At 51.7% G+C, this 25,792-nt stretch overlaps 3 protein-coding genes across 5 annotated transcripts; 1 reads left to right on the forward strand and 2 right to left on the reverse strand.

Annotated features, from left to right (window-relative positions):
- The first annotated feature begins 1,824 nt into the window (after window positions 1-1,824).
- On the forward strand, window positions 1,825-3,864 carry LOC112900338 (BTB/POZ and TAZ domain-containing protein 1-like). 2 transcript variants are annotated; one of them, XM_025969155.1, is made up of 3 exons: window positions 1,825-2,155; window positions 2,254-3,032; window positions 3,419-3,864. In XM_025969155.1, exons 1-3 carry the CDS (start codon window positions 2,051-2,053, stop codon window positions 3,594-3,596), a joined length of 1,062 nt encoding a protein of 353 aa, XP_025824940.1. In that variant the 5' UTR covers window positions 1,825-2,050; the 3' UTR covers window positions 3,597-3,864. The 2 variants fall into 2 exon arrangements, with proteins under 2 accessions (XP_025824940.1, XP_025824941.1); XM_025969156.1 differs by having other exon boundaries at window positions 2,254-3,041; window positions 3,419-3,558.
- Window positions 3,865-9,374: 5,510 nt separating this feature from the next.
- On the reverse strand, window positions 9,375-11,752 carry LOC112900136 (mitochondrial inner membrane protease ATP23). Its single transcript, XM_025968894.1, has 5 exons — window positions 11,554-11,752; window positions 11,309-11,424; window positions 10,413-10,550; window positions 10,086-10,169; window positions 9,375-9,764 (listed from the first exon to the last, which is right to left on the reverse strand). Exons 1-5 carry the CDS (start codon window positions 11,690-11,692, stop codon window positions 9,630-9,632), a joined length of 612 nt encoding a protein of 203 aa, XP_025824679.1. The 5' UTR covers window positions 11,693-11,752; the 3' UTR covers window positions 9,375-9,629.
- Window positions 11,753-18,031: 6,279 nt separating this feature from the next.
- LOC112900386 (uncharacterized protein At3g52155, chloroplastic-like) lies at window positions 18,032-19,794 on the reverse strand. 2 transcript variants are annotated; one of them, XM_025969218.1, is made up of 5 exons: window positions 19,776-19,794; window positions 19,508-19,607; window positions 18,531-18,710; window positions 18,274-18,391; window positions 18,032-18,167 (listed from the first exon to the last, which is right to left on the reverse strand). In XM_025969218.1, the coding sequence occupies exons 2-5, from the start codon at window positions 19,537-19,539 to the stop codon at window positions 18,111-18,113; spliced, it is 387 nt and encodes a 128-aa protein (XP_025825003.1). In that variant the 5' UTR covers window positions 19,540-19,607; window positions 19,776-19,794; the 3' UTR covers window positions 18,032-18,110. The 2 variants fall into 2 exon arrangements, with proteins under 2 accessions (XP_025825003.1, XP_025825002.1); XM_025969217.1 differs by lacking the exon at window positions 19,776-19,794 and having other exon boundaries at window positions 19,508-19,750.
- Between the last annotated feature and the right edge of the window lie 5,998 nt (window positions 19,795-25,792).

Here is a 25,792-nt window from a genome sequence, read left to right on the forward strand (position 1 = left end):
CTCGGGGGTGGAGATGTGATTAAATTTGCACCACGGCATCTGGGTTTATTTTGTCTACAATTTTCACTGTTGACTGCAAAATATCAGGTCGACTCTAGATAAACACGAGGAAACGCAGTGGAAGAATCAAGAAAAAGACAGGACATCGATGGAAGCGTGAAGACAAAAGATGACAGAGGGGGGAAGGAAAACGACCGCTCAAATCCTTTCTGAAATGAAAAATAAAAAGACGTGCCATTCCGAACCGTGTCAGCAGAGGACAACAGAGATTGCTGTCCTTTTTCTTTCCCCGGGCTGGGGGCACCCCGATCATAGCCCATCTACTCTTGGGATACTTGTGGGCCTGCAGAGGGCAACAGAGATTTCTGTCTGGCCTTGGCCTAGTCACCAAAACGGGCTGGGATCGGACCACCCGCACAGCGTCTCTGCGGGGCGTGGAAACACAAGCAAGCAGCCACCACTCGCCGAATCGAGTGCGATGCGGTTCCACGAGACGCCGCCGAGCACAAAATCAGTGAAGCCACCGCCTGCCCTGTCACGACTCACGAGCAGGCTCCAGCTTCGGAGGATTGTGAAATTCTCCGCGATTCACGTGGGCAGGCGACGGCCTCCCCTTCCTCGTCGCGGCTTCCTTTGTGCCGGAGAAAAATGAGCAGAGCAAATTGCATTGGCCTCAGCGTGCGCGAGCTACTACTGACTGACTGACTCTATCAGGACATGCGTGCATGTACTCTGAATGCGACGTTCCTTGACAGCCGAGCAACTGTGTCCGTTTCGGATCACCTTTCAGGCAGGGGTCACCCTCAGGGTGCACGGATGGCGGGCCAGGGCCGGTGGCGATCGGGAACGAGCGGCCGAGGGGCGTCGCGGCTCGCCGGATCTTGCTCCGGCAAGAGTCCGAGTCCGTCCGTTTTGGCTGGCTCCAGAAGAGAGCAAAATATCACCGCAGAAGCCGGTGAGAAGGACGCAACTTTTTATTTTGTCCGCTCCCTTATCAATATCTATCGTCGTATACCAGTTGCTCCGACGGCGACGTGCACGGGACGCTGAGCCGCGCGAGCGCGCCTGAGCCGTCGGTTTTCCCGGCCAACGAGGAGGCCGCTCCAATCGTCGCCCGGGCCCCGCCCCCGCCGGTGCGAGCCGAGGAAGCCGAAACTGATATCCCACCTCGCGTATCCGCGGCGGCGCGCGCGTTTGGACTTTGGGCGAGCCAATATAAGCTTATTCTCCGTGCTGCCGCTGTAAACTGTAAAAATCTCAGAGTGAGGGCGGCGGATGGAAGGGGCCATGGCCGCGTGTCGTAGCTTGCTCCTGACTTGCTGCGCGGAGGAGCTAGTAAAAATGCGAAGCATAGCCCTTGCTCGTAAACTTGTAGAGGAAACTCGGGCCCATGCATCCGGGACGGTCCACGCGATGATCAAAATAGTTTCGAAAACACTCTAGAAATGGACGCCAAACTAAAACGTGTGTTAAAGAAGAACTGATGAGATTAAATACGACTAATATACTGCATACCCGATCCGGATAAGCGTCCAGCGCAGCCGGTGATCTGCTGACTAATTAGCGCGTGCCGCCGAGTCAGCAGCAGCTCCCCCCATCCCACCGAGAAGAACCAACCAGATCTCCCCCGCCGAAACTAGCGGCCAGCGCTCGCGCTGACGTGGCGCCCGGCCCCTGCCGGCGGGCCCGCGCCGCGATCGGCCCGCTGACTCGGATCCGAGTCCCGGCAGCCACCGACGCGGAGCCCAACGCCGAGCCGTTGTGTTGTGCCCGATCGAATTCGCCTCCCTCCCTCGCTGCGCTGCCACCCCGCGTGTAGCTAGCTGTCTCCTCTGCAGCAGAGGTGTCCGCCTCCCGCGGCCGCCCGCTTCCTCCTCCTATATAGCTGTCGCTGAGCTTGAGCCGCCGCTCCATCTCTCGTTGCGTTCCAGGTCCACGAACAATCCATTCTCGCGCCGGTTCGTTACTAAGATCGCGCCCGCCAGCCTGTCAAGCTTCGAGTTCGAGGCCTCGCCGTTGCGGCCTCCATCGATCACAGAGAGAACGATCCATGGCGGCGCTGTACGCGGACCTCGACGCGCTCCGGGCGTCGGCGGCCGACGTGCGGATCGTCACCTCGGACGGCCAGACCATCGCCGCGCACTCCTACGTCCTCGTAAGCCGCCTGCTTATCTTCCCCCGATCGGTTGATTCCGTTCGCTCGCCCCTGCGTCGTCGCTGATCGTTTCGGCTGCGGCTTTTTTTTTCCTGAAGGCCTCGGCGTCGCCGGTGCTGGAGAGGATGATCGACGTAGCGCGGCGCGGCGGGCGGGGCGGCGGCGCCTGCACCGTCCGCATCCTCGGCGCGCCCTCCGACGCCGTCCTCGCGTTCCTCCACCTCCTCTACGCCGCCCGGGCGGAGGAGGCCGTGGTGGCCGCGCACGGGCCGCAGCTGCTGGCGCTGGCGCACGCGTACCGCGTCGGGTGGCTCAAGCGCGCCGCGGAGGCATCCGTGTCGGCGCGCCTCGCCCCGGGCGACGCCGTGGACATGCTCAAGCTGGCGGGGCTCTGCGACGCGCCGCGGCTGCGGGCCGCGTGCGCGCGCCTGGCCGCCAGGGACCGCGCCGCCGTCGAGGCGTCCGACGGGTGGCGCTTCGCGCGGCGCCACGACCCGACGCTGGAGCAGGAGCTCCTGCAGCTGCTGGAGGACGCGGGCCGGCGCCGGGAGCGGTGGGCGCGGGGCCGGGCCTCGCGGGAGGCTTACCGCCAGCTCGCCGAGGCCATGGACTCGCTCGACCGCATCTTCGCCGCCGCCGATGACGACGACGCGTGCTCCGCGGGCGGCGAGCCGTGCGCGAGGAAAGGCGGCGGCGGCGGCGGCGCAACGTGCGAGCTGGGCCTGCGGCTGCTGATGCGGCACTTCGCCGCCTGCGCGCGCAAGGCCGCGCCGGGCGGGTGCGCGCGGTGCAAGCGCCTTCTGCAGCTGTTCCGCCTCCACGCCTCGGTCTGCGACCGGACGGAGCAGGACCAGCCCTGCCGCGTCCCGCTCTGCAGGTGAGAGAGGTGCGCGGCCGGCATTTTTACGGCGGTAATAGAACGGTGAATCGATTGATCTCTCCCCGGCCCGGCAGCCCGATCGGAGTTTCGGAAATATCTGTGCTCCAACAAAACAGTTCGGCGATCGTACAACGCCGCTCGAGGGCCAGCCAATAAACCGGTTGGCGAATAGGATTTCGTCCCCCTCGTACGGGCCTAGCTTCTCAATCATTCCCGCGACAGTGACGCGAACGGCATGGCACCGCCTCCTCTGAAGATCTCTTTCAAAATATCTGATCGATGCATGATGCGTAGCACAGCAGACACTTGCAGCTAGATTTTTCTCTGAATCGGGGCGACGCAGAGGTTCCTTTCCTGACGCGGTCTGTTTACCTGGTTTGCAGCCATTTCGCGGCGAGGATGCGGGAGGAGAAGGCGGACAAGACATGGCGGCTGCTGGTGAAGAAGGTGACGACGGCCAGGGCGATGGCCCGGCTGGCCGTCGGCAGGCGGGTGCCGGAGGTGGTGGCCGTGTCGTGGGCGAGGTACCTCAGCAGCAGCAAATGGGCGAAATTGAGATGAAGATCCAGCGCGCGGAGCGCAATCTTCCATCTGGCGTGCAAGACTTGGCCGTGAGCCCGAAATCCTCGTGCAAATTTTTGGCCGTTGGGCGACGGCAAGTTGCGATGCCCAATGTGACGCTGCCTTGAGCCGGTCGGGATGAAAATGTAGAGAGGATAGGCTTGGTGTTTATTTTTTTTAGAAGAGATCAGGAGTTATAGCAATTGTATATATATCATATGCACTCAACTTGGAAATTCGTAAGCAATTTATATATGTTCTTTGATAACTTTGTACGTTCCGCTAACTGTTCTCCGCAACGTAACGACGTTTTCATCGCAAAAGCAATGTTGACTTTGCGAACCATTCCTGCGTTTCTGGGTGTCACTGTGGGGGGAGGGAAGAAGAGAGGGATCCCCGGATGGGCTAGAATGTAGCTTGTATGGGCTCCAGAGGGCCGGAGGCCTATGTTGGCGTTCAAATCGGGCCCATCGTTCATGACCCAACAAATGTTCATGCCCGGAGCAGGTAAACGGGCCGCATCATTCTGTCCCCTCCATCTAGCGAGCGCCCATTTACCTGGAAGCCTGGCCTGCAAGCAAGACGAAAATGGCTCTTGCGCAGCCCGCAGTCTCGCCACGCACCACCAGGGCAGCACTGAACGTGTATGAACGAGGAAAGCGGGCAGAGAGGCATCTCTTGGGACGAGGAGGAGGAGCGGGAGGCGGCCGTCGGCGCGCCAGGCCTCGTGTCGAGGGTGCCCCGTCCGCGTCCGGCCCCGATCTCAAAGCGGCGCGCCCGTGCGCGGCCTCGGTCTCCACCGCCACGCCCGGCCACAAGCAGGGCACACGTCCCGGCCTCGGCCAGGCCGCCACCACCGCCAGCGTCCGGACCGGTGCACATTTCGTCTCTCTGCCTGCAGGTCGGCCCCGGCGCCCGACGTCGTCTCGGCCGCGGTTCTTTAACAGCCGCGCTGTACGGCCCCTCGTGGCGGCCCTCGGAGCCCTCACTTGCCTGCCTGCGCCCTCGTCCTCCGAGCACGGACGCACGGTCGCGTTCGGTGGAGCGCGCGGTGCCTCGGTCCGGTGGTCGATCCACCGGCGGGATCGGCTTGGCGGTGACATCTCTTCGTACGCGCGCCCGGATTGCGGCTCCAAAGCGCGCACGCGATGGGTCTCTCCCCCCAAAGTCCAGGCGCACGACAGCCATCTGTCTGTCTCTTTCTCAGTGCGACCGATCATTTGCTGATTTGCCTGGCTGGCACCTTTCCCCGCTTTCCCGTTCACAGGCCTATCGCCACGACAGCCAAAACGCATTTGGCCCCCTGGCCTGGCGGAGCGCCACGCCCGCCCGGCGAAGACGCTCTGCACCGTCGCGCCGATGGCCGGTGCACTTCGCCGGCGCGAGACGACCGTACACGCTGCGGCTGTGGATGGTGCAACCGTGCAGGAGCCGGGCCGACCACACGGCAGCACACCCCGTATGGCCGTACCGCCGTATGTCGACGACGACACGAACCGGTGGTCGGTCAAGGCTCAAAAGCCTAGTCACCCTTCTGCCGGGAGGGAGAGGGCCGGCTCTGTTCTGTTCTCTTTCCGCGGCGCCCCAGGCGATCTCCATGTGATCGCTGCCTGCTTTTCTTTTCAAGTATCGATCGGCGGCAGGAGCAAACCTCCTTTTGGGCCGGTGGTACGGCCGGCGAACCGCAACGCAAAGCGAGGCCGGGCCGGAGCCGCCGCCGATATGAACAGGAGCGGCGGTAACAAACTAACAAGGACGCCCGGTGATTTCGCGGCGCATTCAGCAAAAGCAGGAGCGCTAGGCACGCGTTCCCCGCTCCTTTGAGGAATGTCCTCTCCCCCTCGCAGGTCACCGATGGGCGATCACCAATTCCATGCACCCAGCTTCAGACTCTGCTCTCGAGTGCTTTCCTGGTTAGCAAAACCTTACTGTTACGGCCGTATGCGTCGGTGATGCAGACGCTGGATTTAAGCTGAAATAGCCCTGAGTTACTCGTTTTCCATTTCCTTTTATTATGCCGAATAACTGAAGTGTGCTATGGCGGTAGCACGCTGTAACTTGTAAGGAGTGCACTGGAACTAGAAGCTGGAGCTAAGCGCGCCTTGTTCCAACAGTAAAACAGAAGTTTGGCCATGGCCTCTAGCGGCCGAGACGGAGAGCGCCTCATGAAAATACGGGCTGAGCTTGGCCGCAGTCTCCATTGATGATGATTTTTTTTGTTAGATCAGCAAACAGACGATGATGATTGAAACCAAGAGAAAAGTTTGAACTGCAAAGCCGCTGGTTTCGTGCCAGCTCATTTCTCCTCTCTGAATGCGTCTTCTGAAGAGAAACCTGAATGGAGCCTGGAGCCAGTAGTATTCTGAATATTTAGACAAAGCAACAACCACATCTGTCTTTGCTCACGAACTACGCCGTCACTTGCAAGGACGCAGGACGCCGCATATCAACGTACGGTCAACGATAATGCTAGTCGAAAGAGTCTAGCGCAAGAAAAAAGAGAGAGAAGCGTAACCTGGTGAAACAATTGAACTTCGTCAGAAAAAGAAAAAATAGCTGATTGAACTGCCAGAGGAACAATGTAAGCAAATGCTCCTTCAGTTTCCTTATTCCGTTATAGTCGACATGTTCAGTACATAAGCCATTTCCAGGTCTGAACATTTCAGTCTAGCTCCTTTTCACTTACAGAAGAAGCAGCTACTTTACCAACCCAAACTACAAGACCTTAAACTTATTACAAAGATGTAACACTAATTACTAGTACTAGTACTATAACTGGGTATATATATTTCTAGCAATAACCTTTGGTCAGGGGGGCAAAATTTGCGTGCACAGAGCTGCACGCTGGACGCGTAGGTACACATACAACTGCAAGGAAAAGAATCACGCCAGCTATCTGCTTCTCCCGTCAGTCATCACGCTTCAGCAGTTGCTGCTGATGCTGCTGGAGCCTGAAGAATGGACAGTGAGCTGAGATCATAAAAAAAGCCAGGTTTCTCCTGTCTTCAATTCATGCTTCGATGGATGCTGCTGATTGCTGAAGCCTGAAGAATGGACAGCGAGCTGAAAGCATCGGCCATCAGGCTTCCTGATGATGCTACCTGGTCCTACCAGGAATCAGTTGTGCTTCGGCACGCGCCGGTGCCATGGTTGGTAATCCATGGTCATGTACGACCTCAGCCGATTCCTCTCCTCCGCCCACTGCTGGGCGTGCTGCCTTCTGTCGTGCAACCTAATAGCACCTTCAATCAAACCAAGCAAACATTTTCAGAACTCGCTCAGTCATCTCTAAATAGTGGACATTCAGACCAAAGAGTTTCCAGCAGTAAAGAATGATGAACAAAGAAACCGGTCGTAGTAATTCAGTAAAGATAAACAAGAGCAATATACTAACTGCTAGATGACTCACCAACGCCTACTTGTTGATGAAGTGATGCACTGAAGACTGCCAAGAACACCAAAGCCACCAGCCTCACTACCCCAAGCAACGCCATGCTCTCCTGGCTGCTTCTCACCGGTGCTCGTTCTCACGGTCTCACCTACCTCCTCGCTTGTGCAAGCGTGTGTGACGACTGTGTGGGATATATAGAGGCACGGCTCGTCAAAGACAGTTGGGAGCACAGCTCGCAAGTCAAAGACACAGGAGATTTGGCTCTAGGCGATGCAGGGTTCCGAGTTTTAATACCTCCATCCTGTCCCCCTCCCCCGGCCTCGGCCTTCGAGAGAGGGACGCATCCCATGAGAAGAATCTATTGTTTCTGGAGCTCGCGCCTTTTGTTTAAGCTCGCGGCCCTGCCATGGCTTTTTGGGGCCGAGAGCTGATGACCTAGTTTATTGGCGGCTCATGTGAGCTCCACTCGCCCGAGCGAACCACGCACACGAACACCGAGGCCGATATTAAGTAGTAAACAGTGTGGCGTTTTGAATTCACAAAAGGTGTCACTGGGCATGGTTTTTGTTTAAACTGTTCTAGGTTCTTCAGTAGGCTCATGGCCTCTGAACGTAGCCTGGATTTGCTTACTGATATTTGCATGCCAGTGTTGTGCAAATGTGTTTGGATAGTGGACAGTTTGCCGTGCCATTGGCTGATTGTGTCTCTACTCCTAGCTGCCAGTAAGCCTCTGAAGACTGGTTTGGTTGTCCTCAGGATTGTTTTTAAGCTGAAAAAGAGGCAGCAGCGCTAGCTAGAACGGCAGGCCTACTGCCACTTTAAGTACCCTGATAGTTTGTGAAAGCGCAGATAGCTTGCTAGTGATCGTCGGGATGATCATACTTTGAATCTTTGATGCTGCTCTTTTCTGCCCCAACAAACACCCCAGGATAGATCTCTTTTGTATACAATATTTTAGAGATCGTCAAGATTGGCCTGCAACCTGCAAACAGAGATGAATGCGGCATCATTAGGTACCTAGCCTATACGTATCTTCATATGTTGTCATGGATCAGCCATGCCGCTTAAGTTGCCTTCAGCTGGAACAGACAACAGTATTTTAGTGCTCTAATAATACTTTGTGAAAGTAGATTGGTGATAGTGCTGGAGATTGTGGGGGTATATATAACATGATACTGTCGCCACTTACCATATCAGGATCTTGATCTTGAGATAGCATCCAGTTAGCTCGAGCAGGATCAGCAACACATAGGCTGCATGCCCGTTCAGGATCGGATACCCAGGCATCATGCCTGTATAGATCATCCTTTAGTCTCTGCATGAGCAAAGACACCAGAGCTCGCCTCTTGATACTTCCTTCAGAAATAATGCAGCAACTGCCACAGAGACAGATTTCAGTTACGCAACAGTTTAACTGGAAAATCATGATCCTGAAGATAGAAATCCCAATATCTTTAGTGGGACAGTGGCTTTCTATGCTTGACCGTTGCAACCATTTATTCTGTTACTGACAAAAGCTAGGTTGAACAGGAACATCTGGATAGTTCATGAGGACACATATGCGTAATAATAGAATATAGAAAAAGGAAAAAAGAAAAGAAAAGGTAGGAACGCACTAGAGGCAAATGCCATTATGGGCTCCATGCATGGGAAGTCAGCAAAAGGGGCTCGCTTGCTCGTGATCCCATATATCCAGGTAGCCACGCATTAGTCCACGTTTGTAATGTGCAGCAGTGGTGAAGGCCGCCGAGAGAATTCCAGTATTCCCGTCCTGCAGACAAGCAGAAATCTCGGGAGAATGGCGAAGACGGGGAGTAGTAGAGCGCCGCGTGATGGTACTGAAGCATAGACTCAAATATCGGCCCTCTACACAAGTGCCATTCAACTACGGCAGCACCAAGTACCTGGATCTTGGCCGAAACTTGCATGGCAACCGTGACCACGCAGAGTCAATCAATATTTTTGCAGTATATAACAAGATAAAAGTTGGGTCTGTCTACACAAAATTAGGGTGTTTCAAAAGGCTATCAACACTTGATTTTTTTTTCTGGGGGCTGTTGATCTTGATCCATCAGCCCACGTTTGTCCTTCCATTTTCCATTTTTCTTCAACATCTTTCTACGCCCTCCACAATGCGCATGACATCTTTGTGACGACTGTAAACACTAACCTTGCCGGGCTTTACCAGAGTCGAGACAACTGAAAATCGATTGGCAGAACGTATCAGATAACCAGGGCTTGAATACAGCAGGAATCAAACATCCAGAAGTTCAGGTGTTCAGCAGGCCAAAACACACTGGCTGTTGATTAGCTTTTCTGTGAAAGTCGACTGTGCACTGCAAAGCAATACAATCCCATCGCATTGATGAAAGAAACAACACAGGACATTCAAAGACATTTTCCTCCTGAAGAGTACTTTCCACAGACAAAATTTTCAGTTCAACTTATTAAACTTTGTCACAGCATGTCAGCGCAAAAGAAACGAATTACACAAACTAATTCACCACAATCTTCAGACTCATCCGTGGATTTTGCCGTCGCATTTTGCTGAAATACAATTTTCTCAAGGGAATGAAAAAAAAATCCAGTAGGTATGCACAGATGTAGCCCTTGTATCTCAAATTCTCAATTGTGAAAAGAATTTATGGAGCTCTATCGAATGGCCGTGTGTCATTGTAGCATATATTCCATACAGCTTCAATGGCGTCTTTTGAAGCGGCCTCCGAGCAGTATGGGTTATTCTTGACAGACATCAGAGCCCGCCTTTTGACACAATCCTTCGGGAACATAGAGAGGTGTCACAACAGAAAAATATTAGTAAAACGTTTTAATTAGAAGACGATACCAATAGCAGCTACAACAAGCCCTTAGGGAACCACTGGAACTCAATAAAAATCTCAATAGCATTAAATGCTCTTTATATTTGACAATAGTAACCAAGTATTTTACTGCTAACCTAAATAAACTGGATGTCACAGTTCATTAGTTCATACACAACAAGGTTACGCATGTCTGAACACAGCAAAAACAGCCAAGTACCAAAGCACATGCAATCTATAACTTAAGAGGAAGTCACTAGGGCAGAAAAGGACACTTACTTGCTCATGACCCCTTATCTTCATGAAACCACGCAACAATTCACGTTTGTAATGGCAATCACCACTAAGGTGATTGGCTCGAATCTAAGAACAGAAAACACACATAAGTCAATGATCTACACAAGTCCCATTCCTTCATAAAAAATTCTGCATTACTCCTAAAATGAGGATAAGTTTCAGAATCTGCATAACTCTAAACTGAGGATAAGTTTCAAAATCTGCGTTACTCTAAACTGAGGGTGAGTTACATGCAACAAGACATGACAAGAACTAGAATAAAGAAAAGTCATGACAAGAACTCCAATAACATGGCAATTTTGTTCTTACCTCAGAGCAAGCATGGTGAGCGCAATTCCTCCAGTCCATATTCTTGGTAACACAGTCATCATAAGCACGAATCAGTTCATGAATAATGACCTGATTTATCTCATCTTGAAGTGTCATGTGATTGCAGCACACTTTTATCTGGGCAAAAGTCATTAGAAAATTAAGCCTATTAAGTGATTAGTAGTTCAGACATGAAAATATACAGCGTAAAACAAAAAATCAATGATGTTTTTCACAATTTTATAACCACAAAGGTATTATGATTTACAATACTACTGAATATAAGAGAAGGGGTTCCTATCCGTGTCAACCATGAGCTCAACTCGACGGATGTGTTGCTAGTGAAATGAGAACCATAAATTAGAAAACAGCTTGATGCTTGCCCAAATACCCAAGTTTCAGCGGAACAACATCCCAGCAACTAGTATTAGTATAAAAATCTACACTACTGCCAACCTGCAGCTCCATGAGCATATATGTGCAAGTCTCTACTGTTACCTCTAAGCGATAAGTTGCCATTTGATGTACAATGAACCTATGGAAATCAACTGAGGCCATCATACTTCATAACTAGCTCTAACATCTTTTTTTTTCACGAGAAGATATAATGCTTTTGGCATCTTAATATTGAGATAGTATATGATAATAGTATCAGATGAGGGGCGAAGGCCTGTCATTTGCGAAATCCAGACTAGATTGTTCATAGCGCGTCCAACCAGAAATAAAGTTGCACTGAATGGTTAGGAATTACGAGCAGACAGACACATTCCAAACACTCTGCATCCATAGCATCAGTGCTTTTGGTCGACACAAGCTTCTGCTCACACACTGTCAATGGCGACTATCCTTCGGAAGCAAAAGGTAGTGCCAAAAGGGAAGCAAAGAGGAGCACATACCCCTTCCCGCCTGGCGTAGCCGCCGGCGGCGGAGCAGGTGGCCGCCTGGATGAGCCTCGGCCAGACCTGGCAGCCGGCCTTCTCCATCTGCTCCCTCAGGAACCGCACCGTCGGATCTGCCCAACGGATCGAGAGCACGGGTCAGCACGCGGGGGTCGCACGCAGCAGCCGAAGGGCCGAATGAGATAGTGGGGAGAGGGAAACGGCGGCGCTGAGGGGTGGGCGGGGCGGGTCAGGGCGCGTACGTTTGAGCGCGGAGCGGATGCCCTCGACGCAGTCCTCGCGCGACATGGCGCCCCGGGACGAGGAGACGTGCTGCTCGGAGGAGGACTCGGCCTCCACGCTGATGCCCGGGGCGGCGCCGCCGTGGTGCTCCTCCGCCATGTCCCCCCCTGATCCCCCGCCGGCGGCTGCGCCAGCCGTTTAGGTTTTAGTAGTCGTGTCGCTTCGGAGGTTTGGGCCTGGCCGCCGTGCGGACACCACACCCACACACCCGTTTAGGTTTGATGGGCTGTAAAGTGATTGGGCCCAAGTCTTCCAGCCGTTTAGGTTTTAGTCGTCGTGTCGCTTCGGAGGTTTGGGCCTGGCCGCCGTGCGGACACCACACCCACACACCCGTTTAGGTTTGATGGGCTGTAAAGTGATTGGGCCCAAGTCTTAGCGGAGTATAAATGGGCCGGGTCCATTGTCCTATTTGGTTGGGCCGATCGGGTGCGAGCGAGACGGAGTCTCTCTGAGTCTCTCTCTCAGCCAAGACTCGAGCGCCTGCCGTCGGAGATGATAGTAACCAAATGCGAGCTGCTGCTGCAGTTGATCCATGCGCTTGCAGTTTGGAGCTCCACACGCAGCCATCGGCAGACTGTTCTTCACTGTAAAGTGCGGTGTATTCGTGAAGAATGCTTGATCTGATTGCAAAGTCTTCACGGTTCAGCTCCAGTCGGACAAGAGTCAGGATTGATCGATGCAGCAGCAGGAGTTGGAGGTTGCGTTTGGTTTTACGAGCGCTGGAGCGAGCGGCGGGACGACGAGGGGACCCAGGACGACAAGCCGCGACGGGACAAGAAACCTCGTGGAGCGGGGCACGTAGCAGAAGCACCTTTCGTTTTGTTTATTTATCCGCCCGCGGCGTCTTCTGCTGCGCCGGCCGGGCCGGCCGATCCGGAACCACCGTGCCGCGCACGATCGGCGGGCGCGCGCGCGCCGCACGTGGCGACCGGCAGACGCGGGTCCGGCCGGGGCCGCCTCGTCGCCCGCGGCGCTCAAGAATCCGAGGGAGGCCGCCGCGGCCTGGCCTAGCTGCTCCCGTCCCGTTCCACAGCGATCGCTTGTTTGGAGTTTGGACGACCCCCTGAGGCTGTCTCCAGCGGTTCGCGGTAAACGGTTCGGTACCCTAAAATCGGAGCATACTGTAGCAAGCCACGACTCCAGCGGTCTTCTCCAAACCGTTCGGTAAAATGGGGGAGGGGGAGAGCGTCCCGCACAGAGGGAGCGAGGAGCGCCGTCCTCCATTCGCCTCGCGCTCCAGCGCATCTCCGCCAGCGCCTTCCGCGCGGCCGCGGGAAGAAACTGCCGGGGAGGGGAAAGCGACGGCCGCCGTTGGGTCGCCGGTGGGGGAGGGCCTAGCGGGTGCGGCGGGCCGCGGGCGAGCAGATCTGGAAGAGGGGCGGCGGGGCCAGATCGGCGGGCGCGTCTCGGTCGGCAGCGGCCTTGCGCTGGAGGGCCGCCGGGGGGCGTCTGGGGCCTGCGCACGGGGAGAGGGAAGTCCCGGCCGGCGTCCTCCATCCCCTTCTGCGCGGGCGCAGGAGGAAGCAGCCGAGCGGGGTCCCCGGCGCGCGGCGGATCTGGAGGAGTGCGGCAGTTCGTCCTTGGGGGCCGCGGCCGGAGGGGAAGGCGAGAGTGACTCGGGGCCGTCATCTGCAAAGGGAGGGGGCAGCGGCGAAGGGAGACGAAAGAGGCGGCGGTCGGCACGCGCTCGACGGCGGTTCATCTCCAGATCCGCCGACATCCCGTCTTCCTCGAAGCGGCGCCGGAGGGGAAGGTAAGCTGTTCGATTTCGTTGTTTATTTATTGACTCGAGCAAGCTGCGGGTAGGTTGCTAGCTGGTCGGTATTCAAATCGCCGCCGGCCACCGCGGTCGCGGCTGCGGGTTATGGTTGATTCGGGGGTTCTCGGTGCGGGATTGGAAGAGTGGAGGCACGCGGCTCTCATCAGCTGCTTGGGGTTGCTGGTGTGCAGGGTAGGCTAGGTGGCGGATTTCAAGATCGATTTGAGCCGTGTTTGTTTCCTTTCCCCATCTCCTGGTAGTGGATCCTGGTGATTTTGAGCTGGCCGTTCTTCCCCATTTCTTTGCGCACTTGACCCTTCTCGCAAAATTAGGCGCCTCTGGTTTCCTTCTCGATGCCCACATACCGTGATCTGGTTCGACCAAATAGGTGGTCAAGCCTTTCACCATTTTTTTCGTGTTGCTCTTGATGGAAAGGCCACATCGGCTTGTTCCTGGGATTGAGGCAGACTAAATTCAGACCACGGCCTGGTCAAGACTCATGGGAAATGTAGCCTGTAGGTTATGATTGATCCTTGTACGTGTTTATTCCAGAAGCCAGAACTTTATCCAGAGTTTTCCACGACACATTAAGATACTGTCTGAATTAGAGATCAATTTATATATCATGAATCATATTCTGACCTTTCACTACTTCCCTTGGCCGAGCGCAGGGTTGCCAATTGTTTGCGATGTAGTATGTTCTTCCTTTTTCGTGGTGTGTGTTGAGCTTTGGACCCCTGTTCCTTGGCTCAGATGTACTGTAACGACTCCTGTTTCCTCTTAATGAAAAATGTGCTCCGACACAGTCACAAAAAAAGATGTAGCTACTCCATGCATTATACACATGTATGTATGGTGCTGATACTTGCCGCTTCCTTAGTCAAATCTCATCAAGGAATTGTGCATGTCATTTCAAATTATACCTTGCTGTTGGGTCACATGTTTGTGGTCCAGCTATGAATCTTCAGGGGCACATTGGTGAAAGGAATTTGGCACTCATCATGCTGGTGATATCATGATAGCATAAACATAATATCATGCTGACTATACACTGCGTATCTTACTATCTTACATCTGCCCATTGCACTAGCTATTAAGGTTGATCAAGCTTCTTATGTGTTATATGCACTGGTGAATTGCATTGCTTGTTTTTCTAACTTTATTTGTGGCGTGCTATTAATTATCAAAAGTAGATGATTATGTAACTGGGCGCCTATGTTTCAGTTTCAGAAACAGCAGTTGCACCTCAACTTACTTTAACTCTTAACTTTGGCATAGGCATCTGTATATAAATAGTAAAGTAACTATATATTCTTGATTTTGTGGAGTTAAATTCTGTTACGATTTTTTAGGCTAACGGCAGGGGAGGCCCCTACCCTTTTTTGTATAAAAGGGGAATATACGTACAGGTGGATTACATGAACACTAGGTCCAAAACAGAAAAGCAGAGTACATGTAAAAAATTACTCAGCCAAGCATTTAACAGTAGTAATTATTTTGAATAGGATGAGCAGTTGGTTTGACACTGTGGAGTTACCTGCTTGTTTTCTGATGATTGGGTTATCTTGCATTCCTTTCGCTTTCAGCTAAGCAATTTTACTATTATGTAGTAGCATTTTTTACGTAATGGTTAAGCTGATTCTTTATAATGCATTAGCAATTTTTGCAGTTGTATCTAGGCACTCTTTTAACAATACTTGTGTTGAGCTTGTTGTATCTTTTAGTTTTGCTGTCTTTTTTATGTATTCAGCCTGAAAAGGTAGGTAGGGATCATGCAATAATATTGTTCTAGATGGACAATAATATGGTTCGCAATAGGTACCTTTTTAGATAACCAATAATACTGCATTATGGATAGTTGATGCAGCTGTACCAACAGGCAGATTAGAGTGTGACAGTGTTGGATATTGCCTTAGCCGCTGTCCTGTTGCCTTTTCTTTGCATATTTTCCCCCCTCTTCTTTATTTCATTAATTTCAGAGTGCATCATGTCAAATGTGCTACCCTTCAGTATATTGTTTGCACCACTTACCTTTAGGAAATTTTTGCAAAAACGAGAATTCAGTATGCACATCATATGGCTATGGGTCATACACTTATATTGTAATGATTAAGCAGAACAATGTATTTAAATAGGCTATTTCAACTGAACATTAATCATAAATATCGTTTGTACTGTAAGTGACACAAGTTTTTGTGCTTTGTGATTTGTAGGGTCATGGACCGCGTGACCAATTACGCCATGCAAGGATGCAGCAACAATGACGAGATAGAGGAGGTTGAAGCTGCTGCCAATGCAGCATTGGATGGGATCCTTCCACCCATACGGAATGCCGGCACCAGTACCCCCTTATTTTTACCCTGCTCCACCAACCATGCCGCCTCCAGCAGGACCCCCAATGCAGCAGGTGAGTGAAGGTCCGAGGGTCCGAGGGGGGGACCCCGATGCTGGGAAAAGTGGTCAGAAGGTTAAGCTTCCAAATTTCAATCCTGAAGAAGACGTGAACCTAACAAAGTGGTGGCTAAACATAAGTACTGACCCGGTTGTCAACACCGGGCAGCGGAAAGAAGGGTTTTGGTTACGGATCATGAAAGGGTACAACTCATCTCGAGGGGTTTACCCGGAGAGATCGCAGAAGTCGCTCACGACTCGTTGGGACTACATCAAAGAGTGCTGCACCAAGTTTTCCGAGTTCTACAGTTGCGTTCTGCGTTTGAATCCCAGCGGCATGTCGGACGCGGACAAGGTACTTGACCTGCTTCTCAACTTCTGTACGTTTCACAGATGGACCGTCCTAGGCCTGGATTTAACTTATATACAGATATCCAAATTATACAATTGATACACCTCTTTTTTGTCTATGCTGATCTTGTTCAGACGACGGAGGCAATGGCTCGGTATGCTGCGGCATTGCAGAAGCCTTTCACCCAGATGCACTCCTGGAAGTTGTTGAAGGATGAGCCAAAGTGGGAGGCGTGCATTGGGGCTCACTCCAAGGTACATGTGCTCGGCGACGACTCCGCCGATGCAGCAGCTGGCGGTGCCAACGGAGTGGCCGGTGCTGCCGAGTCTGATCCCCCGTCCTCCAGCGGGAGCAAGAGGCCGGCTGGGAGGGATACCACTAAAGCAGCGAGCAAAAAGGCCGCCACATCGTCGTCCTCGTCGGAATACATTTCACAAATGAATGATATGTGGGGCAACAAGCTGTCAATAATAAAGGAGGGTCAGGCTGAGATGGCCACCCACCACGCCACGATGTGTGTGCTGCAGGAGAAGAAGATCACTACGGACAGGGAGCTGCAGGAGAAGAAGATGGCTGTGGAAAGGGAGCTGGAGGAACGTCGTCTGGCGCAGGAGGAACGTCGTCTGGCGCATGAGGATCGTCGGCTGGAGATGGAGCAGAGTCGGGCCGCCAAGGAAGAACGCGCGGAAGAAGAACGTATTCTTAGTATAGATCTCGACAGGTGCTCGCCAGCGCTACGATTGTTCTACAAGCGACAGCAGGAGCAGATCCTTGCGAAGTACTCGTTGCCTCCTCCCTGACTGGTATCGCCCTTACCAGCTGATGTTGTCTGTATTATTTGAGAACTTTGTGTACGATTGCGGAACATTGCGTGTATTCCTTATCTTCGAACTATCGTTACATGTTGAGAACTTTATGTGCTGCGTGTTGTATGAGCAGCGAGACATATTGTTACATGTTTGAGAACTTTTAGTGCTGCGTGTTGTAAGAACTGCCAAAATTATTGTTTAAATGAACTGTGTGTTGGACTCCATTTAGATTGATGGAAAATATTGCTCTCTGCACATTGTTAACTGTAATGTTAACTTAATACGATGCCCAACCTGGAGCAGGCTTGTCCCTCCAGTAACGATGACTGTTATGGGGTAAAGCGCACCGGCGTAGGCATGATCGGCCATATCTGACGGGTTGCTAGTGACACATTCAGTGTACCCACCGCTGGCATCTCCGGTTCTCCTTTTATTGAGAGTAAAGGTTACCATTTCATTGATTAAATTGATCATCACAGAGGGAAGACTGAGAAACTCTGGTGCTACATGGAACCATACAGATTTAGAGAGCTGATCGGCAGATCTAGTAAGTACATGAACTACCTCATTACATCATTTGTTTAGATGAATAAAAGAGAAAACAACAGTAGAAGCACTCGCCGCTTTCTTGATATCCTGAGTGATGATTCCCGTATAGGAGCGATCAGTGGCTTGTGATCGGAGCTTCTTAATCAAAGAGAGAGAATCCGTCGCCATTACGACCTGCTTATATGGGAGCCTAGAAGCGAAGAGAATTGCTCGCCCGAAAGCAATAGCCTCCGCTAATTCAGGATTTGTGATCTTATCAATGCCCTGCCTGCAAGCAGCTAGAAACTCCCCTCTATGGTTTGTGATCACAATACCCAATCCCATTCGATTAGTTTTCTTAAACAATGCTGCATCTACATTCATCATAACCCATCTTACCGGCAGGTGGTTCCCAATGTTTAGGCTTAAGGAGTCACACTTGTTGGGAGCGACAGGTTCATACATATGCAACAGCACCATATCCACATATGTTTTCTTGATCATCTTTTGAAGAAGTGACACTGACAGAGCCCATGGACCGTGGAAAAATGCATTAATCTCATCTATCTATCCACGTTAATACCTTCAGTGAAATGTAAGAAAAGAGCTACATACAGGCCACGGGGCAAAATCAGAATTAAGCTACAAAAATTACATCTCACTTTTAGTTACAACAATTCATGGCTTTACAATTCCATGAAGCTTCCATCCCCCAAGACCAGCCAGAGAAAAAGCCTGCATACCATGTCGTGTAGGAATTTAGTAAATCAGCTGAATTAAACAAAAACTATGGAGGAGAAAGGGCGAAAAGAAGACTACTTTGCAACAAATCTAAACTAACCTCAACCCATGATTTCCCTGCAGCTTCTAGCAGCGCCGCATTACATGTCTCAAGAACAACTGAATCACCAGAAAACATAGAGGCTGCTTCCTCCCATCCTTTATTATGACCCATGCACCTGAGTAATTATCCTAAAGAAGTGTCATGATATGTCTAGCAATGAGGTATCAAGCACAGGCCTTAAAGTGAATATGATAGAAACTTGAAGCATAAATCAAGAACAAATGATAATGAACAAAAACTTGCAGGCGACTCACATGACGGTTAATATCTCGTCGCTCGAATATTCACAGATTGCCTTTTGTAAATGCTCTGCAGTTTGGCCATCCATCGCTGAAATTGAGTAGAAACTTGGGATGAAGTGTACCACTGCTTGAGACAATCCCTGAACATGTTCTTGCAGGATCTTAAGAGTTTCCTTTGTGCGCATTGCATCACTGTGTAGAAAGAGATTTATCAACAATAACATGAATAACATATTCTATTACTATGCATATTAGTTAATCAAATTATATGACTATTTGATCATCTTTATTTTCCAAAGACACTAAACAAACAGGTTAGAATGTGCAAATAATGTTTGGCTCTGAGAAAGAATTCATCAAAAAAAACAAGACAACAGTGAAATGGAGGAATTGAAAAGTCTCTACATATTCATTCTGTTAAAACAGATTAACACAAAAAAGGAAATAGTATAATAAATCTCATGAGCAACAGTATATGAGCCTGGCTCCATGAAAGAAATAACACATGAGCAGAAAAACAAGATGATATGTGTAATAGAACAGTCTTGCAGTTCATTCTGCTTAAACATGTTGGTGCCAAAAGGAAACTGAAGTGCAACAATTCATTTGATGACGCTTACATATTCAAACATATGAACACCAAATCTATATGTAAGAAAGTGCAGGATCTACCCCATCCCTTGGGGAAGAAAGGAGAGAGAATAATGAAACCACTAAAGCAGAAGCTACAATATAACAATCGTGATCCAAGTAAGACACACTACACCAAAATTGCATATTAAGGAAAGAAAAATAGAAAACCGAAACCCGCTTGCAAAAATAAAATGAAAAAGAAAAAAGAAATGCAAAAGCATTCAGTTAGATAACAGAGACAATGTTTCACATGCAACCAAATTGCATCTTTAAGCTTCCATACTTTATGGGCACCATATTCGTATTGTAAAGCCATGATAATCCATGCATACACTGTTACACACATAGGAACACACCTGCACAGGATAAGCTCGGGTATCCACCCCATCTGTTGGAGTTTATTAGAAACGCTGATTGCGTCAGCTCTCCCAGCCTTGCTTAGAGGTCTGTCATGATCTGACATTAGGACACATATTAAACCCTGTTCTCCAGAAAGAAATGCAAGAGGCCAGCAATCACAAAGGAAACACATATCGGTTTTTAGCAATGGATTCCCTTGTTCGCAGAATTACCAATTCAACCTAATATCAACAATAGTGTATCTCGGTTAAATGGTAAACGTATCCGAACAATGAGCTATATGATTTCAGCAATGCTCCTTCCTATCCAATTGAAGGTGAATTGACAGACAAACTCTTGGAACCCTCGAGCGCCCAGCCAATCTGGCGCAGCACGTACCTCATGAAATTGCATGAAATTACATCCCGTATGAAATCAAGCTTGATATATTCCATGAAACAGTCATAATTGTAAAATTAAAGTCCAGTTGTACATACCTGCTTAGCTCATGAAATTGCCGGTCACACATGTGGCACATCGGTCGCACTGGTAACCATCGACCCATGTAGGTTCCAATTATGCACAATTAGGTCTGACTGCAGGCGAAAATGGACATCACGATCTCGTAGCCGGTGATGTGCTTGAACAAATGCATGTCGGTCCACCAAGTTCCCCGTTGATAGGTCGACATGCTGCCCGGGATTTTCAAAGCTGGTGTTCGTTGCGCTGTCACCCTCGTCCTCGATGATCATGTTATGCATAATTATGCATGCGGTCATCATATCCCGCACGTCGTCCCTGTCCCATGGATAGGCCGGCCCACGAATCACTGCCCACCGGGCCTGAAGCACACCAAATGCTCTCTCAACATCCTTGCGAGCACCCTCCTGTTTTGCGGCGAAGAGGCGAGTCTTCATCTCCATCGGATGACGGACGGTCTTCACAAATGCGGGCCAGTCTGGGTAGATTCCATCTGCCAGGTAATATCCCATATTGTATGAATGCCCATTGACTGTGAAGTTCACCGGCGTCGAGGTCCCCTGCATGAAGCGGTCAAAGAGACTCGATCTGTGAAGAACGTTGATGTCGTTGCAGCTACCTGGCATTCCAAAGTAAGCGTGCCAAATCCATAGGTTCCTGGACGCCACAGCCTCTAGAATCATAGAAGGTGATTTCCACGGCCGGTGAACATGCCCTTCCACGATGATGGGCAATTACGCCACGTCCAATGCATGCAGTCTATGCTGCCAAGCATTCCCGGGAATCCCCGTTGTTCACCTTCCTCGACGAGGCGGCGGACATCCTCTTCAGTTGGCGCTCGCAGATAGTATCCACCAAATGCATCGATGACTGCTCGACAGAAATGCTTCAAGGCCTCTTGAGCTGTCGAGGACCGATACGCACATACTCATCGACCGCATTGGCTGGTAATCCGTAAGCCAGGATGCGAATGGGGGCGATGCACTTCTGCAAGGCAGATATTCCCATAAGGCCTGTGCAGTCCGGACGCTGGATGAAATAAGGATCCACCCTCTGCACCGCGTCGACAATCCGAAGGAACACATGCCGTCGCATACGGAAGCTGCGGAGTCAAAGACAACAAGTATTAGTCCACTCGCCATGAAAACGCAGACAACATTATGTAACACATGCATGCGACGGACCGTTCTCGAAACAGCCGGTCCCCATACACCGGCTGGGGAGCGAAGTAGTCTGCCCATATCCGACGGAAACCATCATGGTGATCACGAGGTACGATTTGGCGAGGCACCCTTTCGCGAGGCAAATGGGGACCCGACATGCACATCGTCATGAGGGTGAAGTCCTCCAGATCGTCTAGCTCCATCTCCATTTCTCGCTGATGTGCTTCTCGCTCCATCTCCGTGTGCTGTAACCACTCGTCGAAGTCCATAGTGCGGGAGGGGCGGCAGAGCTGACTTGAAAATAATGCAATGCTGCAATATTTAAGTAATAAGAACTGATCTATTTGTGTTTAGCTGTCCAAAAACAGAATTCACATCAAGAAAACGCTGTCTAAGAACTTTTGTAACTTTAGGATGTATGTATCCACCAGTTGGATATAGATGCCGGTTTATAACCTTAATTAAAAAATAATACGATGTCTGAACTATCGCAGTTGATCAGGGAATACATTAACTTATTAAGTCTGTGATTAATAGTAACAACGCACGGCTTGGTTCTATCGCAAACAAAGGTAATAGTACATCTTAGAACCTACCTACTACTTTTCGTATCTCCCAAGCAGCTAGCCGTACGCTTAGAGCATCTTCAAGAATACCTAAACAATATGAATATAGTCCTAAAAGATAGTTTTGGGATCTTGCCAAAAATTATTCAGAGAAAAAATGCTTCCCACCCAACAGTTCCCAGAAATTGTTCTAAAAACATTTAATAGTTGCCACAAACATATATGAAAGTGTCTAGAAACAACACACAGAGAATCTAAGGTGAGATATACCCAAACTATTAAGCAAAGAAGAATCATGCTAATCCATTTCAAATTTTACAAGATCGCATCCAGTACCACCAATCTTGGTTTTTAATTTTACATCTCCGTGCAAATTTCTGGTAAAACCAACTAGAGCACCGGCCAAAATTGTAACTTTGGACACTCCAATTTCAATAACAATAGGGCGGAAGAAAATACTCGTGATGGAACGGAGGAACAATCAGAAAAAAATTGAAAGATGACGAGGTCAGAGTGTGGGTAGTGGAGAACTGGAGATAAGCCAGATGGCGAGGAGGATGGAAAGAGAGGCGCAAGTCACGGGCGGGGCGCGGGACGGCGGCGCGCGGGACGGGCGGGGCGCGGGAGGGGGCGGCGCGCGGGACGGCGGCGAGGCGCGGGAGGGCGGCCGCGCGCGGGACGGTCGGCGGGGGGCGGTAGGGCCGGCGGCGGAGGGGCGCCGGGGGAGGGGCGCGGGCGGGACGGGCGGCGGCGGGGCGCGGGACGGCGGCCGCGCGCGGGACGGGCGGCGGGGCGCGGGAGGGCCGGCGGGCGGAGGGGCGCCGGGGGAGGGGCGGCGGGCGGAGGGGCCGCGGCCGGAGGGGCGCAGGGCGCACGCGGCAGAGGGCGGAGGGGCTCGGGCGAGGGGCGCAGGGCGCAGGGGCAGAGGGCGGAGGGGCGCAGGCGGCAGAGGGCGGGGGCGGGGCGGAGGGGAGGGCGCGGCGGGCGGAGCGGCGGGCGGGGCGGGGCCGGGGCGTAGGCCGGCGGGCGGAGGGAAGGGGAAGGCCGGCGGGGCGGAGGGGAGGCGGGGCGGAGCGGAGGGCGGGGCAGGGCGGGGCGGGGCGGAGCGGAGGGAGGGCGCGGCGGGGCGGAGCGGAGGGCGGGGCGGGGCCGGGGCGTAGGCCGGCGGGGCGGAGGGGAAGGGGAAGGCCGGCGGGGCGGAGGGAAGGGGAAGGGGCGCGGGGCGGGGCGTAGGCCGGCGGGACGGAGGGAAGGGGCGGCGGGGCAGGGGCGGAAGGGGCGGACGGGCGGAGGCGCAGAGGGGCGCGGGAGGACGGGCGGGTGGGAAAGGGCAGTTGGAGGAAAATAAAGAAAAAAATTGAGATTGTGGGGTATAGAGGATGGGAATAGAGGATGTTGTTGGAGTTAAATTTGTATAGAGAACGAAGTTGATATGGAGGATGGATATAGAGGATGAAATTTAGGGGATATCGCTGGAGATAGCCTGAGTCTGCCCGATCTGCTGGTAGCCTGCTGGTACCCTCGCTTCACAGCCCGAGATCAGCTGTACCGGCTCAAGGTCTGCTGGTACGGTGCCGTGCCTACGAGCGAGTGACGAAGTGGAATTTTCACCTTTTTTTTCCTGGGGAGGATCGGTGACGCGTGCTGTACGTACAGTGTACACACTCGGGGCAAGAGAACGACGCATGGGACAAATAACGGCACTAGAAACAGCAGCAGTGCACTTACTGATGACCGGCGATCACCACTGCTCCTCTCTCACCAGTCACCAGGGAGCTAGCTGAGAAGAATCTTTCGGGAGCGAGGCTTTCGGCACGTGCCCAGGACCCAATCATCGATGCCAGCCACGGCACGCAGCGGCAGCGGCCAGCATCAGTGATTGCATGTGGGGTTACAGGCCTACAGCAGTTCAGTACAGTATGTTTGGCTCGCTCTCTTCTCTGGCTCCATCGCTCATTGGAATTTGCCGTAAATCAAGCATCGTTAAGCAATACAATCGCTCGGTCTAATTAAGAGAGCAAAGTAAAGCAAACCAAAGCTGGGCATGGTTAATGATGGCGCATCATGGTCAGGAGAGCACGGATGTCTCCCCTCCTGCTCGATCGTTCACTGGAGCTCATCCTTGTCCTGTTCAGGCAAGTGTTTGGTTCCGGCCTCCAGCAGGGAGTCGTGTAAAGTCTAGCAGGGCACAAAGATTTGATTGCCTGTTGGCATCTAGCAATTACCACGCACAAGCCAATCAAACACTCCCTCCGCCCACAAATAATATAATTTTAGGTCTGACCTAAGTCAGACTAATTTTAATTTGATCAAGTTTATACATAAATTGCAATGTTTATCTTACCAATTGAGTACCATCGGATTTAGCATGAATTGTAGTTTCATAATGTATCTATTGGATGCCATAAATGGTTCAAGTATGGGTACTTTGGTCAATTCTCAAAGATCCTTATTAATCATTGTGCCTAGGTGAAAAATGCGCCTGAGCAAGGAAGTATTCTTTCTCTTGAATATCTCTAACTCAAAGTGTTATATTTCATAATTTCAGAGGAAAAAAATGAATTAGAGGAGAACCGATTTTCCGGTCAAAGGCCCCCACCAGTTTTTCCGCGATGCGAAGCTGTGCTCCGATTGGACGTCGGATCATCACCTGGTACCATACGGCGTTACTCTCGCCTAGCCTTTCACGTCCTAGAGGTAGAGGTAACGGCAGGCGCCGGCGGTGATACCCGTGCGGCGCACACGCACGCACACGCCGTCGGACGGAGGAGACGACTGTTTGCTTTCGTCCTTCTCGAAGAAAATTTCCTGCTATTTTACGGCGCGTCTTTCTGCACTCCAGTCCTGGGGCATCTCGCCGGGCATTGACACGACGCCGACGGCGGAACGTGTTGCTGTTTTCTTGCATTTTGTCATCCCTGTCTTTTCAGGCCATTCATGGCGCTGCTCGTTGAAACTCCTTGACTGGAGTATTTGCACTACGGACCCTGCCAATAGCAGGTATTTGAGGAAGTGGCCGAGGTGCTGTATTTGTATTGTTTGCACGTTTGCTTCGCACGAGTTTTCCTAGCTCATAGTTTATCCAAAAGGAGTAGGAACACTGTAAAAAATGAAAATGTAATCAAATTATGTGGAAGCAGAGGTGGAATGAGCGGTTCCACGTTTTGTTTGGTTTCATATATTAGATAACACATCTTTAGAAAAACTACCTCGCTCTTCTTCTGGTGCCCGCCTGAGAAGAGCTCCACGGCAACCACGTTCCCACCACACATCATCCACCAAGCTTGGTTCCGCGAGCCGAGAAATGGATGGTATGCCTGTGGCACTTCCCTTCCAAAAGCACAACCACCACCGCACCCGGTCCCCACCTCGCGTAGAAAGGATGCATGGCCATCCGTCCAAAACCTTGCTCCGCTATGGTTGGGGTGTGAGTGAGAGCGCTAGTGAGCGCTGCTTCTAGGCCTCCCTCGGTGAAGATAGAGTGGTGAGATGCTCGCGTGCAGAAGGAACGAGGGATTTAGCCGTGTAATGTGATCAGTTAACACTTCCAGACTAACCCTATCGAGACTCGACTAGTAGGTAACGTATTACACGGTAACCTATTACATTATAGGCCACATAGAACCAAACACAAGTAATGCCATCTCTTTCCCTCCGTAATTTGATTACGTTACAAAACCATGAACCAAACCTACCTTAGTGTTAAAGTCCAGGTCCAAAGGAGGAACATGAGAACCAGAAAATTTCACGCCCGAGCCTTGTAATTCCAAGCAAGACGGAGGTGCCGAACGCAAATGAAAACGACGCTCGTCACGTTGAAGAGAGCACACGGAGAGAGCGAAGAGCGTGACCGGGCACGAGCACCCTCCGGCCTCCGGCAAAACTACAGAAACGCCATCGCGCCGGCACCTCGCCCGAGGCAGCGCAGCGGCCCCACCGCCCAGGCGCCCGGCGCTGTGGAGACGCCGTCGCCATGACCACCGCACTTGTTTAATCTTCCCCCAAACCTGCCCTGCTCCTTTCCGTGCCGTTCTGCCACTGAGCACATGGCCACACCCACGCCGCGCGCTGCTGCTCCTGCTAAGCTCACGCT

This window comes from Panicum hallii, chromosome 7 (genome assembly GCF_002211085.1).
Source record: "Panicum hallii strain FIL2 chromosome 7, PHallii_v3.1, whole genome shotgun sequence".
In the NCBI taxonomy this organism is placed as follows: Eukaryota; Viridiplantae; Streptophyta; class Magnoliopsida; order Poales; family Poaceae; genus Panicum; species Panicum hallii.